This window comes from Malurus melanocephalus, unplaced genomic scaffold, assembly GCF_030028575.1.
Source record: "Malurus melanocephalus ecotype Western Australia unplaced genomic scaffold, MMel_1.1 scaffold_1156, whole genome shotgun sequence".
Classification (NCBI taxonomy): Eukaryota; Metazoa; Chordata; class Aves; order Passeriformes; family Maluridae; genus Malurus; species Malurus melanocephalus.
The window spans coordinates 28309-41955 of record NW_026624388.1 but is presented as its reverse complement, the minus strand read 5'-3'; the positions used below and the strand labels follow the sequence as shown (position 1 = coordinate 41955).

The 13647-nt window shown below is 42.9% G+C and overlaps 3 protein-coding genes across 3 annotated transcripts in view; all 3 read left to right on the top strand.

Annotated features, from left to right (window-relative positions):
* Window positions 1–6554: 6554 nt before the first annotated feature.
* On the top strand, window positions 6555–7499 carry LOC130586413 (histone H1.03-like). The gene has a single exon (XM_057387200.1). It carries the CDS (start codon window positions 6576–6578, stop codon window positions 7251–7253), a length of 678 nt encoding a protein of 225 aa, XP_057243183.1. The 5' UTR covers window positions 6555–6575; the 3' UTR covers window positions 7254–7499.
* Window positions 7500–11374: 3875 nt separating this feature from the next.
* Window positions 11375–12017, top strand: LOC130586429 (histone H4). Its single transcript, XM_057387218.1, has one exon. It carries the CDS (start codon window positions 11395–11397, stop codon window positions 11704–11706), a length of 312 nt encoding a protein of 103 aa, XP_057243201.1. The 5' UTR covers window positions 11375–11394; the 3' UTR covers window positions 11707–12017.
* Window positions 12018–13254: 1237 nt separating this feature from the next.
* LOC130586417 (histone H3-like) overlaps window positions 13255–13647 on the top strand; it is a 415-nt gene continuing 22 nt past the window's right edge. The window contains exon 1 of the mRNA XM_057387205.1: window positions 13255–13647. This exon is cut by the window's right edge and continues 22 nt beyond it. Coding sequence (XP_057243188.1) covers window positions 13259–13647 — 389 coding nt within the window. The 5' untranslated portion in view covers window positions 13255–13258.

The window sequence follows — 13647 nt, the reverse complement described above, 5'->3', positions numbered from 1 at the left end:
GAACACCTTGAGCACACCGCGCGTCTCCTCGTAGATGAGCCCCGAGATGCGCTTGACGCCGCCGCGCCGAGCCAGGCGGCGGATGGCCGGCTTGGTGATGCCCTGGATGTTGTCGCGCAGCACCTTGCGGTGGCGCTTGGCGCCTCCTTTGCCGAGCCCCTTGCCGCCCTTGCCMCGACCAGACATGRCTGCAAYYACCACMAAGCTTCMACACAAAGCTCCGAAGTGGCGCCTTCGTTTGCGCCACGGGCTTTATTTGGTGYGAGCCGACCTGGTTGGGAGCAGGGGCGGGMACGGCGGCCGGGGGCCGGGCCTGAGGCCYCCGCCCCTTTCGCCGCTCTCGGGCACCGCCCTGGCCGCCYTCTCCGCACCTTTCCCCGCCTCTGTCTCTGCCGCCGCCTCGCTCCGAGTTCCCCGGTCCCTCGGTTCCACCGAACCGCTTTTTGCCAGGATCTTGCCTCTCCGGTAGTGGCGACGGCCCCAGATGAGTCGATGAAGTTCTGAGCGCGTCCCTGCGGTCGTGTCGATCTGGGCTCGGCGTGATCCGTCTCAAGTTCCTCCTAGGGTTGCGGGTCACTGCGTCCTTGCGCCGGGGTTCGGCCGGTCTTGCGGATTCCGCCGACCTTTCGAGTGTGTTAGCGCGGTGATCTCCCGCTTCATCCTACACTAGTAGCCTTAGAAGTCGCTTTCCTTCACTTTGTCTTATTCTCTCCTGCCACCTGCTGGGCATCACRTAATTTCCTTCGAATTTAGTCACTTCTCCTACAAGATGACATAAGTGTTATTTGGCTTCCTATTTTATTGCTTTTCAGGAATCATAACGAATATTTTTAACGTTACTGAGTGGTTTTACCTACAGAACAATATATCTTTTTTCATTTGTCTATATTGCATATGGATAGTGTATCTTTTGTGAGTKCTAATTATTTCCAAGACTGGGYGCAGATCTTGTGACTTTGTTTCCCTTCATGAGTTCCACTAAATCCTCTTAATCTCTTGCTCTTCCACTGCTGCGTGCTGTGTACTGGGATTTTATATGAGAGCCTTTATAAAGAAATTTAACCAGGGATATTTTACAGTTAGCATAATTGTCAGAAGCGGCATATCCATTTCATTACTCTTTCTCCTTTTTTTAGGTATGGATTTTGGGCCTACACATGCTCTAGAACCTTTTTAAACAGCATTCCATTTGTGTAACTATATGTATGTGTATATATGCCAGAAAATAATGAATAACTGTTAATAATTTATACAGCCACATGGTAACTATGGCACAATTTTTGTTAATTGTTTTTGAAAATTCTGAAATAATTTCTTAGAGTTTTTCCTAATTCACTTACTCTGTTTATGTTGTTTTCTGGAATGTGGTTTGTTTGGGGCGGGGGGGTGTTTTGTTTTTCTCTGGGGGTTTGTGGTGTCTGGGTTTTGGGGGGGTGTGTGTTTTGTTTTTCTCTGGGGGTTTGTGGTGTCTGGGTTTTGGATTGCTTGCTTTTTTGCTTGCTTGGATTTATTTCGGAAAATCATAATGAAAATATTTTTATATGCAGATGAAGTTCTGATTTTTTGCCAGAAACACTTAGTTGATCTTTTAATATTCCATCAGTAAGGACCAGTGTTGTACATGTGAAATGTGAGCAAGTCAGCTGTAAAGTGAATCTCAAAATGGCTCCCAGCTGCAGCAAACAGCAGAAATCACTATGAAATGGCTGCCCTAGGCTTTGTTCCTACATATTGCCCTAAACGTTTACAGATATGTGGAGCCTCAGAAAACGATGTTTCACACTCATTGTATTCGTATTTAGCACTTTTTTGAATAAAATTCTCAGTTAAGAGTCATCTGGTTATCTTCCCTCTTTTTATCTACTTCAGTGCATTCTGAAGACTCCACCTGATAATCTCCTTTTTTATGCAAGCGTTAAAATCTTCGTAAAACAGCAAAGAAGCCCRGACACACTGTTCACTGTTTACTCAAAATTCCATGGGCCAAAAAATGGATCAAAGTTCTTTTGGAGGATTTGCCTCATTCACCTGTCAATTTGCATTGTTAGGTTAATGATGCATCTTTCTCTTTTGTAAATGCTCTGTTTAGAGATTTTAATACAGCAATATTACRGAAGAGCATCAAAAATTAAAGGACGAATGTAAGTCTCTTTCTTTAAAAAAAAAAAACAAACAGTTGCTATTTTAAGTTAGTATAATAGAAAATGAAAGAAAAAAAAAACCTGTTCTGTTCCTGCATTACAATGCAGGATGTATTTTGCTRAAACTAGAACATCGATTTAATAGGTGTTGAAATAGGCAGGCAGATAGTCCCTTCAGGGTAGAAATACCTGGAGGGTAGACTAAAATATCCCCCAGAGCTTGGGCTGTTACACAGTAATTTGAGTTCAATTAATTCATATTGATGGAGCTGGGGAACTCCACAAACTGATTTTGCCATAGGGAGGAGCAGCAAAAAATTCCACATGGGTGAGAAATTTGTCAAACATCCTTGATTTCCCTTACTACACTGTACCAAAACTATCTGCTAGTTTCATACTTGGCATTTGCAAAGGGCAATAACTACTCATTGCTTGTAGGCAAGAAGGCCTCATTCACATCGTACCCCTTCAATTCTGGCAAGAAATCYAATATGTTTCTTACAGTGATTTTTCTAAGTCACATCGTTCTTTAATCAGCTTTGGGAATCTGTGACCTGGAAAATGGCTCTTTCTAGTGTGTATTTATTATTTAATCTGTGCTGTTGACTAAGCATAAAATGTCCCTTCTTATAATTTGAATCCTTTTGCCAGCTCCAGCAGCAGGTTTAGGTCTAATGCTATGTCAGAAACTCCTAGTGTTCCACCTGAGAGGAAAAAAAGTTACTGTCCTTTCRTGTTTCTGCACACTGAGAAACAGGATTTCTGTCCTCTCAAGAATGTTGGTGGACAAAGAGAGYGATACAGTTTTCAGCAGTATTTGAATTGTGTGAATTTAAATTTCTGTAATTTAAAAATTGTTTCATTTCCTGACAATTAGGCATGTTCTACCGTGTGAGAATAAAAAAATAATATAGGTTTCAAATGTGGAATAGAGACTTTTTTAATATTTTGAGGTGCATATCTTCCCATGAGCCTTGACTTATMTGCAGAAATTGTCTGATAAATAAAATAAGATTGCTCTAAATCCAAGGCAAGAGCCTCACCATTGTGGAAGTCACAACTCTTGGTGAAGAATTTGGGGGCTGTTCATTTAGGCATGGGAWAATGAAAACACCAAATAAACATTTACTATARGACATTTGGACTTTACTAGTCACTCAGGAAAATAAATGTCAGTAGGCATGGAGGGAAATAATGGCAGCCTGTGACTTTTAATCAGAAGGAACAGGGATTCATGATTTACTTAACATTAGAACACCCCTGCTAGACATTTTTTTGAAATTTCACTTTAAAACACAGAAAAATAATCATTTGTTAGTACTTACCATGTTCGTCTTTGAAACAGTAGCAAGGGTCCATGTCCAGTTTCTATAAGCAATCTGCATAAAATTGAATTGATTTACAGCACATGCGGGATTTTGATGCAGAACATGAACCSACTTGACAATGTGGGGGGCTTCTATCTCTATTAACCTTCTAAAAAATYTCTGTGTAGAATCTCTGTGTAGGCCTATGCTAATTCATAAACATCTGTATTTCCTAGAAGAAAAATATCATTTCACTATTTCAATACAATACAATCATTTCACTATTTCAACACAATTTCAATATTTCAGTATTTTTACTAACACTTGCTGATTTAAAAGAAATAGGAGAAGGTGAATGGAATGATGATACCAAAATACAACTTCTACATGAAGAAATAATGGAGTATCAAAGCCTTGGGAAGCCTTTTTGCTGTACATATGTAAATGCACAAACTTGCTGTGTTGAGCATTTGTTCCCTCTTTTTGGTTATATTCTATAGCGGCTGAAATATTAGATTTTAGTCTACAGTGGCTGGGAAATTAACACCCACTTACTGSATTGCAATAAAAATGGTTAGATGAATCTAGGATAGTATGCTTGCATATCCAAAAGCAAAACATAGCTGAAGAAAAAAATTATCTCTGACTTGCACCCACATTCAGGTCTGCCCTTCCCATCTTCAGGTTTATGCCCATCTTTGTTTTGGTCTCCATTGAAAAGGAGTYCATAATGGTTCATTTCCTATGAGCATCCACAGCTCGATACAACCAATCTGCATTTCCTTGGTCTCTCATAGTGAGTGAGTAGAGATTATTTCCAATTCTCAGCGATATCTTACATGAAGGAAAAATGGGCTTGAGAGAGTGAAATCTCAGATCTAAACACTTCTCCGTATCTAAGCAAATCAATATACAATCATGACAATGAAAACAAAGAAGAATGTTAATGTCCTGTTCACATTTCCAGTAATCTCAGAATTCATTACTGGTATAAAAAGGTATGGAAAAACAAAATGTTTACCGAGTCTTTCAAAGATTGGAAAAGATTACAACATTCCTTGCACAAGTCCAAAAAATTGACAGAAAGTTGATGCTGAATGTGAATAGCTTGACACAAACAAACCACTTATTTACAGGTATCAGTGGACTGTAGAACTACAAAATATTAGCACTAGTGCCTCTGGGAGGCCTTGAACTCTGTTCTTCTTGCTTATGGGGTTACTATGACTAGTTTAGAAAAAAAAAATTCATCAGGGTCTCAATATTCTGATACAGTGTTCAGTAATGTCACTGAAGTCCTTAACCTAAACTATACTGTACTATACTATACTGCACTATACTATACTATACTTTACTATGCTATACTATACTATACTATACTACACTACACTATACTATACTACACTATACTATACCATACTATGACCTTAATCCTATACTATAGGAAATAAGTGTCAGATTAAATGCATATTAAACATATTTTCCCATTTCTGTGTTAAATCAAGAAACAATGCAAAGCTGTGCAGGGTCACACTGCAGTTTTTTAATGCTTCTTATAGCAGCCAGATCATCCAAACTGTGCATTTATTTTCATTTTATAGGTTTACTGAGGGAGACCTCACTAAGCTGCAATTTTCAACATTTAAGTTCAAGCAGGGGAAACAAAGGTATTTCAAAGTACTAAAATAAATCTAGCATTTRCTCTGTGGCTGTTTAGATTTTTAATTGAACATCTGTAATGAGAAAAGAAWATGGCATTTCTCAAATAAGTCAATGTGTTTCGTTATTCTCACACTCCYAGACAGCAGGGATTCTATGCACCTACTTTTAGCTGTGAATATACCTGCTCACAGGTTTTTAGGAGCTGATGATAGCCCGGATATGGAMGGTAGGAAAGACAATACTATTGCAGGCAGACTGCTAACTGTTTGATATTTAAATGAGAGCAACCTTGCACTGAAAATTAAGAAGAAAAAAAGAAACAATTCTTCCACTGTTTGTAATGTAGAGCTATCACTTCCCCGAGCAGGGATCCTTTYGAGAAGATATGGGTTCTTCACTTCTGAAAATAGCGAAGTGGTGAATCACCGGATGGTGATATCAAAGATAAAAACTTACACAATCAACATTCATTCATTAAAAATCAAGAAGTCAGTTTTTTGCATTAAGTGTCCTGGCTTCTCAACAGACCCTCAAAAGACCGAATTTCCAGCTTTAGATCYCCGAACAATTCAAATTTCAGTACACTCCAGATACTTCCCAAACAATTYTACCAAATTACAAGGAGAAGACGAGTAATAACTGTTAGCATTACCATTAAAAGCAAATATACTGTAATTGTAATTATCCTGACTTYCGAATTTAACAAAAGAAAGCGAGTTTGTTAAGGTTTCATTGAAAATGCAATGACAGGAACATAAGTCTTCAGACGGGGCACGTCGGTGCTTTGTTCTACGGAAATACCGAAGCATAAGGAAAGTAACATCGACTTTCACACACCCTGCTAAAGCACAAACGTCTCCCCGAAAGACAGCAGCTGAGACACCGCGATTGCTGAAGAGACACTGAGCGGGGAGATTTCGGAGGAGAGCGGCTCAGCCGAGGGAGTCAGCTCTGCATCAGCGTCTGGGACCGTGGGGCGAAACTGTGTTACTTCCTCGGATTCAATATCCATTTACTCTGAAACCAAATGTTCAAACCACTCTGGTTTTCGCTTGCTCTTTAGAGAACCTTTTAAAGAATAAGATTTCATGCCAGTTGTGCCCACTTAACCCAAGTTATAATTTTAATTTAAAATATAAACCGAAGGTTTCTCTCTGCCGAGGTCTCTGCGGCTCCACGCCGCCGAGTTTCAGCGGTCGTGCTTCCCTCATTTCTGCTCCTTCTAATGGGAAACTCCATTAGCTTGTAGGACAGACGCCCCTCTCCCCTTCCGGAAAGAAACGGGGTGCATCGGYAGCAAATTTCACGAGGAAAAAGATGTTTTTGGAGCTTGAAGAAACACAACAGGCACGGCAGCGGGCGGCGGAGCAGCGCGCCGAGCACCAATCAGCGCGCTCGGTGCTGCTATAAAAGGGGCGGCGGCGGCAGCGCTTCCATTGTTCGTCTGGATCGGGCAGGAGTCGAAATGGCTGAGACCGCTCCCGTCGCCGCTCCCGATGTTGCCGCCGCCGACCCGGCCCCGGCCAAAGCTCCCGCTGCCAAGAAGCCGAAGAAGGCGGCGAGCGCCTCCAAAGCCCGCAAGCCCGCGGGGCCCAGCGTCACCGAGCTGATCACCAAGGCCGTGTCCGCCTCCAAGGAGCGCAAGGGGCTCTCCCTCGCCGCGCTCAAGAAGGCGCTGGCCGCCGGCGGCTACGATGTGGAGAAAAGTAACAGCCGCATCAAGCTGGGCATTAAGAGTCTTGTCAGTAAAGGCATCCTGGTGCAGACCAAGGGCACCGGCGCCTCCGGCTCTTTCCGCCTCAGCAAGAAACCCGGAGAAGTGAAGGAAAAAGCYCCCAAGAAGAAAACTGCCGCAGTCAAGCCCAAGAAGCCGGCAGCTAAGAAGCCCGCTAGCGCCGCCAAGAAGCCCAAGAAGGTCACAGCGAAGAAGAGCCCCAAGAAAGCTAAGAAGCCGGCGGCCGCCGCAGTCAAGAAAGCAGTCAAGAGCCCCAAGAAGGCGACAAAAGCTGCCAAGCCTAAAAAAGCAGTTGCAGCAGCGAAGAGCCCGGCAAAGGCAAAGACTGTGAAGCCCAAAGCAGCTAAACCCAAGGCAGCCAAGCCGAAAGCAGCCAAGGCAAAGAAGGCGGCTCCCAAGAAAAAATAAATTGTGTGGAAGAAATTCTATCTGCTCTGCAGATAAACCCAACGGCTCTTTTAAGAGCCACCCAAATTTTCACAAAAAGAGCTGAAACTCTGCGTCTCTGTGTGTGCACGTGTATTTTAACTTCTTTTTCCCCACCTTTGATAATGCTTTTAAGAGGACCCGGTAACATTTCTGCGCTTTCGTTCTTAGTTTTTTCCTGGTGCCGACCAGCCTCTCAATAAAAAATGGCGGGCGTTGGTGCAAATACCTTCCCATTCTCTGCAGAAAATTGGTGCGAGTCCGAGCTCTTCGGGGTAGCAGGGCAGCGCTCAGGGTGCTCAGGCTCTTGGGAGGGGGGTGGGAGCGGGCATGCTTCGTCTCGCCGCAGTTTCGTATCAGCCGGGGGGCGGAGAGCTGCGCAGGGAAGCTCCTCGGACCGCCCCCAGAGCCCGGCAGATTTCGAAAAGCCCGCGCTCCGCAAATATTGGCCGTTGCTCTTTGGCTTTTCTAGTGCCCAGCGGTTTTCGGGTTAAAAAGGCGCCACGCCTTTTCCTTCAAACCGTCTTTGTTCAAAAGTCTTATAAACCCCCTGGTAGGTTTGTTCCACCTCCCCCCCGCATCCCCCCCTCCTCGCCCCGCGGGCTTTTKCACTTCCAGTCTGCTTTTGTTCCCGCTTTGGAAACCGTAGGGCGAGCGGGGTCGGAGAAGTCCGAGGTCTGGTGCTGCCCGCTGTGCTCCACTTCGGTGCTCAAGTTCTCGCTCGTTGAAGCTGCAGCCCTCAGTTTTTGGGCGGGTGTTCATTTTTGCACACCTCGAGTAATAAAAATATGGTATTTTCTGTGCGTGTAACCACTTATAGCTGTACTCACTGACAGYTGTCCCGTCTCCGTTTTAAGATACACTTCACAGGTATTTTACTGTGCATACTCTATGAAGAAGGGGTTTACGTGGGAATGGGGCAATCACAGCCTGTGGATGGGGATTTATTATGATAATGAGCAGGAAGTTCAAGCAAAGTTGATCTTTCACGTTAGGCTTAGCTGAAGATAGCTGCTAAATACTGAAAATATTGTTCCACATGACGAGAAAGGAAGTGTATATATGCAGGAACACTGAAAGCACTGATTATGTAGGCTCCAGTGGATAGATTGTCCAATACAGGAACAAAATTAGCATCAAACAAAAAAAAAAAATAAATCCTGTTAAACGTGTAAAGCTGAGTTGCATAGCATAACATAGYTTCTGGGGAAGGGTAGTGCAGTGGTAAAGAGCAAGAGTGGCCTGAGAAAAGTCGTACTACAGAGATAAGTGTCAAGACATCTTTATGCCAGTTCCACCCCTGGCATATCAGTCAGTAACCCTAATTTATCATTTCTCATCCAACTTCCTCCTCATTTYGTGCACTCTTAGGCCTTTGGATGCCATCTCATCTCAGCTGTGGGAAAGGTGTGTACAACTCCAGACTGATTGTCCCTCAGAAACACCTTATGTCAAATTACTAAGTCACTGTGTGGTGTCTGATCACATTGTGTCCCTCAGGACCCCATATCATCTTCAGCAGGTTTCTCTCTGCCTAATAAGCAGATTCCTATTCTGGTCTTAAGAAAAATTTATATCCTAAGAAAAACTCAGGTGATACTATTTTGCTATCATGGCTCAAATTTCTGGCTAACCGACTGAACTGAGGTTCAAATGTGTGATTTATGATTTTAGTGAAAAGGGAACACATCTGACTCTTCTATGACTTTTTTTGACATATGGTCATTAATTTCTTTTTTGAAATGTGTTAAGATACCTCATGGTACTAGGGAAAGAAAGAAATAGATGAGCTCTGCTCAGCATTTTCTAAGATGTGCTATGTGCTGATGTTTAGTGGCTGGTCATACTTTGACCCAAAACCGAAAAATACACTTTATGATTAAATGCTAAGCTGTCCCAAAATTAGAAGGAAGGAAGAAAAAAAAAGGTTCAGTATTGCAAATTATTATTATTAGGAACATTTGCTTTCATTTGTTTTCTCTTTCATAGGGTCAACTGTTTATTTCACAGAGGYATTTACTTAGTAAATGTCAATAACAAAAGTCTATGATGTTCCAATAATGGCAAATGAACTAGTTAGATGAAGGTCTACAGATWGGAGAACAGACAGCAACCTCTCAAGAATTCAGTTTATGTTACTGCATCACTGAGTAATAAATCACTTTTTAGTGATGAACATTTTTGCATGATGARGTTACAGTATTTTTCATCTTCATTAGTTGCCACAAAGCCCAATTGATTGTCAGATTACCACAAAATCAGGTAATTTTCATACATATATTTCTTCATTTTGTCATTCTCCCTTAGTGAGTTATGTTATTCCTGTACTTCTTGTGTATCTTCGTATCTTTTATGGTTATTGTTATCAGGTGAAGAATTTATCCTGCATGGCCTCAGCATGTCTTTGGAAAACAATAAAAAATCCCCCCACCCATTCATTGGAAGCGATCAATGAATTCCTTGTTTTGCTTTCTTTGTGTGCATGGCTTTTGCTTCACCAATTTAACTGTCTTTATCTCAAGCCACAAGTTTTTTTCACTTTGCTCTCCCCCATCTCTCTGGGAATAAGTGAGTGAGCAGCTATATGGTGCTTAGCTGCTGACTGGAGTTAAACCATGACAGCYGAATAAAGCAGAGAAAAAGGTCTTTCTTATTATGCTAGGCTAAATTAATTGTGAAATGTAAGTTATGTACATTTCAAGAGTAAGTTTTAAGGTTCTCAAAAGAAAGGGGCTGAGACTTTACCTGTGGCATCCACATTGCATCCTGGAAATATCTCCATAGCCCAAGCTAGAGTACTGCCAAGTTCCTTGTGGAACAGAGCCTTTGTTAAAGGTTTGAAACTTTAGGATGTCTCTTTCAGAGTCTTGGTGTTTGTCTTGYCTCATCTGGGCTTCCTTTGGGCCTCTGATGAAAAGATTCCGCATGAATGTGTGTCAGATTTTCATTTCTCCGTGAGGGACGGGCCATTGGAATAGTGATTTATCTGCTAGCAGATGTAATATCTGTATATGTGGTCTATGTGAAGATAGCTTAATGATTTTTTAATCTTTTGTAGTATCCTCATGAAAGCATACATCCCATAAAGCTGCCCAGCTAGGAGGAAAACAAACCATAACCAAGCAATCAAGAAACATCCATGAGAGGGCAGCAAACGCTCAGTACTGGAAACTTTTCTTATCCTTCCASGTAATTTTCAGGTCGGAAACTGTCTACTGAATATTTTTTCTAAATACTGCTTTTTGATTTCAACAGCAAAATCTCAGAACATTTTCCTTTGCTAAAGAGAGCAAACACAGAATTAATAAACACCCAAGAAATGCAAAACCACTCTTSTTCTTAAYTTAAYTTTTCAGTCTCTCTAAAAATAACCACGCTCTCGTCTATGCCACCACAGCAATGGAAAATACTTTAAAATTATTMATCGAAAAGAATACCTTTACCTTAAGAAATGAAAGTCAAACATGTAAAATCTTAATTAGCATATCTGCACTGCTAAATTGCACTGTCACCTTGAGATGACATTCAGAGAAAGCAGGAAATGAAGATGTGAAAAAAAATAAAAGAGGAGGGGTAGAATTTCTCAGAAATATGATTGGACAGAATTTGCTGCAAGATTATCCATTACAGTAAAAATGTGCAATAACTGTATAAACAGAGAAGGCACMCAGGAGAATCCATATAAGCAGATGGAACTGAAATACGTAAGACATACCCATCTTTGAAAATAACAAAGCAAAGCACAAGTGAATAATTAACTGGAGTAACTTTCTATGAATTAACCTTTTCTTCTAAATGATCACGACACATCAAAGGTTTTTAAAAATACATGAATCATTATACAAACTGACACGATGTCTTTGCTGTCTGAAACACAAGTAATGCACCGAAAAGTGACAGAAACATCGAAACGCTTGTGCCTCGGGGAAGGGTAATTCGCACAGGTTCCTCAATTTTCTGCTCTCGGGTCGCACAATTGAGAGCGGTGAGACGGTGGAGACCAGAACTAAGCCCCGCCCCTTTTCTCTGCAGTCYTCAACCAGGTCGGCTCMCACCGAATAAAAKCCGCAGTGCCGGCGGTCTCAGCACACAGTTCAGATAAAGGAGCGCTCAGTGTCTGACCATGTCTGGTCGGGGCAAGGGCGGTAAGGGGCTCGGCAAAGGAGGCGCCAAGCGCCACCGCAAGGTGCTGCGCGACAACATCCAGGGCATCACCAAGCCGGCCATCCGCCGCCTGGCTCGGCGCGGSGGCGTCAAGCGCATCTCGGGGCTCATCTACGAGGAGACGCGCGGTGTGCTCAAGGTGTTCCTGGAGAAYGTGATTCGCGACGCYGTCACCTACACCGAGCACGCCAAGAGGAAGACTGTCACGGCCATGGACGTGGTCTACGCTCTCAAGCGCCAGGGWCGYACTCTCTACGGCTTCGGCGGCTAAATTCTRTTYCYGCTACAGCTTAACGCTTTCAGAACACAAAGGCTCTTTTCAGAGCCACCCACCTTYTCCTTTAAAGAGCTGTGTTACTTYTACGAGTATTTACCATAAAACAATGATGTAATTTTAAAACCTCAACAATATCAATAAGAGAAATACAAGATTTTGCTATTATAAAATGCTGTTAAATGCACAAGTTCGTGGGTAACGGGGAAGTTGTCTTTGCCTCGTGAGAYCAGTTTTTTCTTTCATGTTCTACATTCTCATTAAAATGACTATATGTTATGAAACGAAAAGCTTGGTTTTTWAATTTTCGCCGATTTAAACTGTTATCTGAAATGCCATTCATGACCTTGTCCATGACATKACTTTTAAAATAAATCTGCCTAAAAGCGCCTCAAATTAACACTTTTCTTACAGACAAAATCACTCCAGTCTGTGGCTCACTTTTGGAGTGTTTAGTACTTCATCACAGAAAGGGAAAAACATTTGTACTTCATATGAAATCTTTGAAAATCATTTGGCACTTGCAAATAATGATATAAGTAACTGTGGTACCGCCTGGTTTTCTAACACCTTGGTGAGTAGGGGAAATTTAAATGATAGACCCATTTTCCTTTCCAATTAATTTCTCACCAAGAAAATCTTAAAGTTAATTGCCTAAGTATTCTCATCACCACGATTTTGCCTGATGATATGTAAGGCCTCATTCATAATTTCCTAGTGAAAATAAAACATGAAAACCATGAAAAAATACCTTAAAAAGATCTCAAATCGCTAGTTTGTTACATGTTTGCTATAGCTACGAACTTGTACTGGATTTTTTGAGCGCCTCAGTTTCAAGCTACCTGCCGATCTTCCCTTTGTGCCTCTGGGGATAAATTGAGTAATCATGTAAGAAGGAGCTCTGTACAGCACTGAAGGAGGTTTGTCCTTCTTTTGTAATCAGCACATCATATTAAAAAACAAACCAAACCAAACTGGAAAAAAAAAGATTGCAGAGCGTGGCACTTCACTGTTCTGCCCTAAGACTGACATTCTCCAGGAACCACCCAGCTGGTAGAACAAGGTGATCCCAGACACTTTTTTTTTTTTAAATTAAAAAAAAAAAAAAAAAAAAAAAAAAAAAAAAAAAAAAAAAAAAAAAAAAAAAAAAAAAAAAAAAAAAAAAAAAAAAAAAAAAAAAAAAAGACACAAATAAAGAAAAAGAAAGCGCAAGTAAATTTTAAATTTCAGCCTCCACGCTTCTTTTTATCTGTCAGGAGAGTGGTAGTCACGAGCAGCCGGAGAAGCAGAAGGGATCCGATCACGCTGAAATACCCTCCCGCCCCAGCCCCTGGACTCGCCCCGAGCAGTTGCGATCCGAGCGGGGTCGCAGCTGGGGGGCTCCGGCAGCGCTTCAGCTTCCCGAGCCCGCGCTGGGATTCCACAGCAGCCAATCAGATGGCGCTTCATCCCGTCCAATCAGAGACGCGACAGCTCTATAAATACCGGCGTTGCGACCCTACTCGCTTCAATTCTCTGTTCTCTTCGGGTGTTGTGAAGGTCGTTTGTTATGGCKCGCACGAAGCAGACRGCGCGTAAGTCGACGGGCGGCAAGGCGCCCCGCAAGCAGCTGGCCACCAAGGCGGCCCGCAAGAGCGCGCCGGCCACGGGCGGCGTCAAGAAGCCGCATCGCTACCGGCCCGGCACGGTGGCGCTGCGCGAGATCCGGCGCTACCAGAAGTCCACGGAGCTGCTGATCCGCAAGCTGCCCTTCCAGCGGCTGGTGCGCGAGATCGCGCAGGACTTCAAGACCGACCTGCGCTTCCAGAGCTCGGCCGTCATGGCGCTGCAGGAGGCCAGCGAGGCTTACCTGGTGGGGCTGTTCGAGGACACCAACCTGTGTGCCATCCACGCCAAGCGCGTCACCATCATGCCCAAGGACATCCAGCTGGCGCGCCG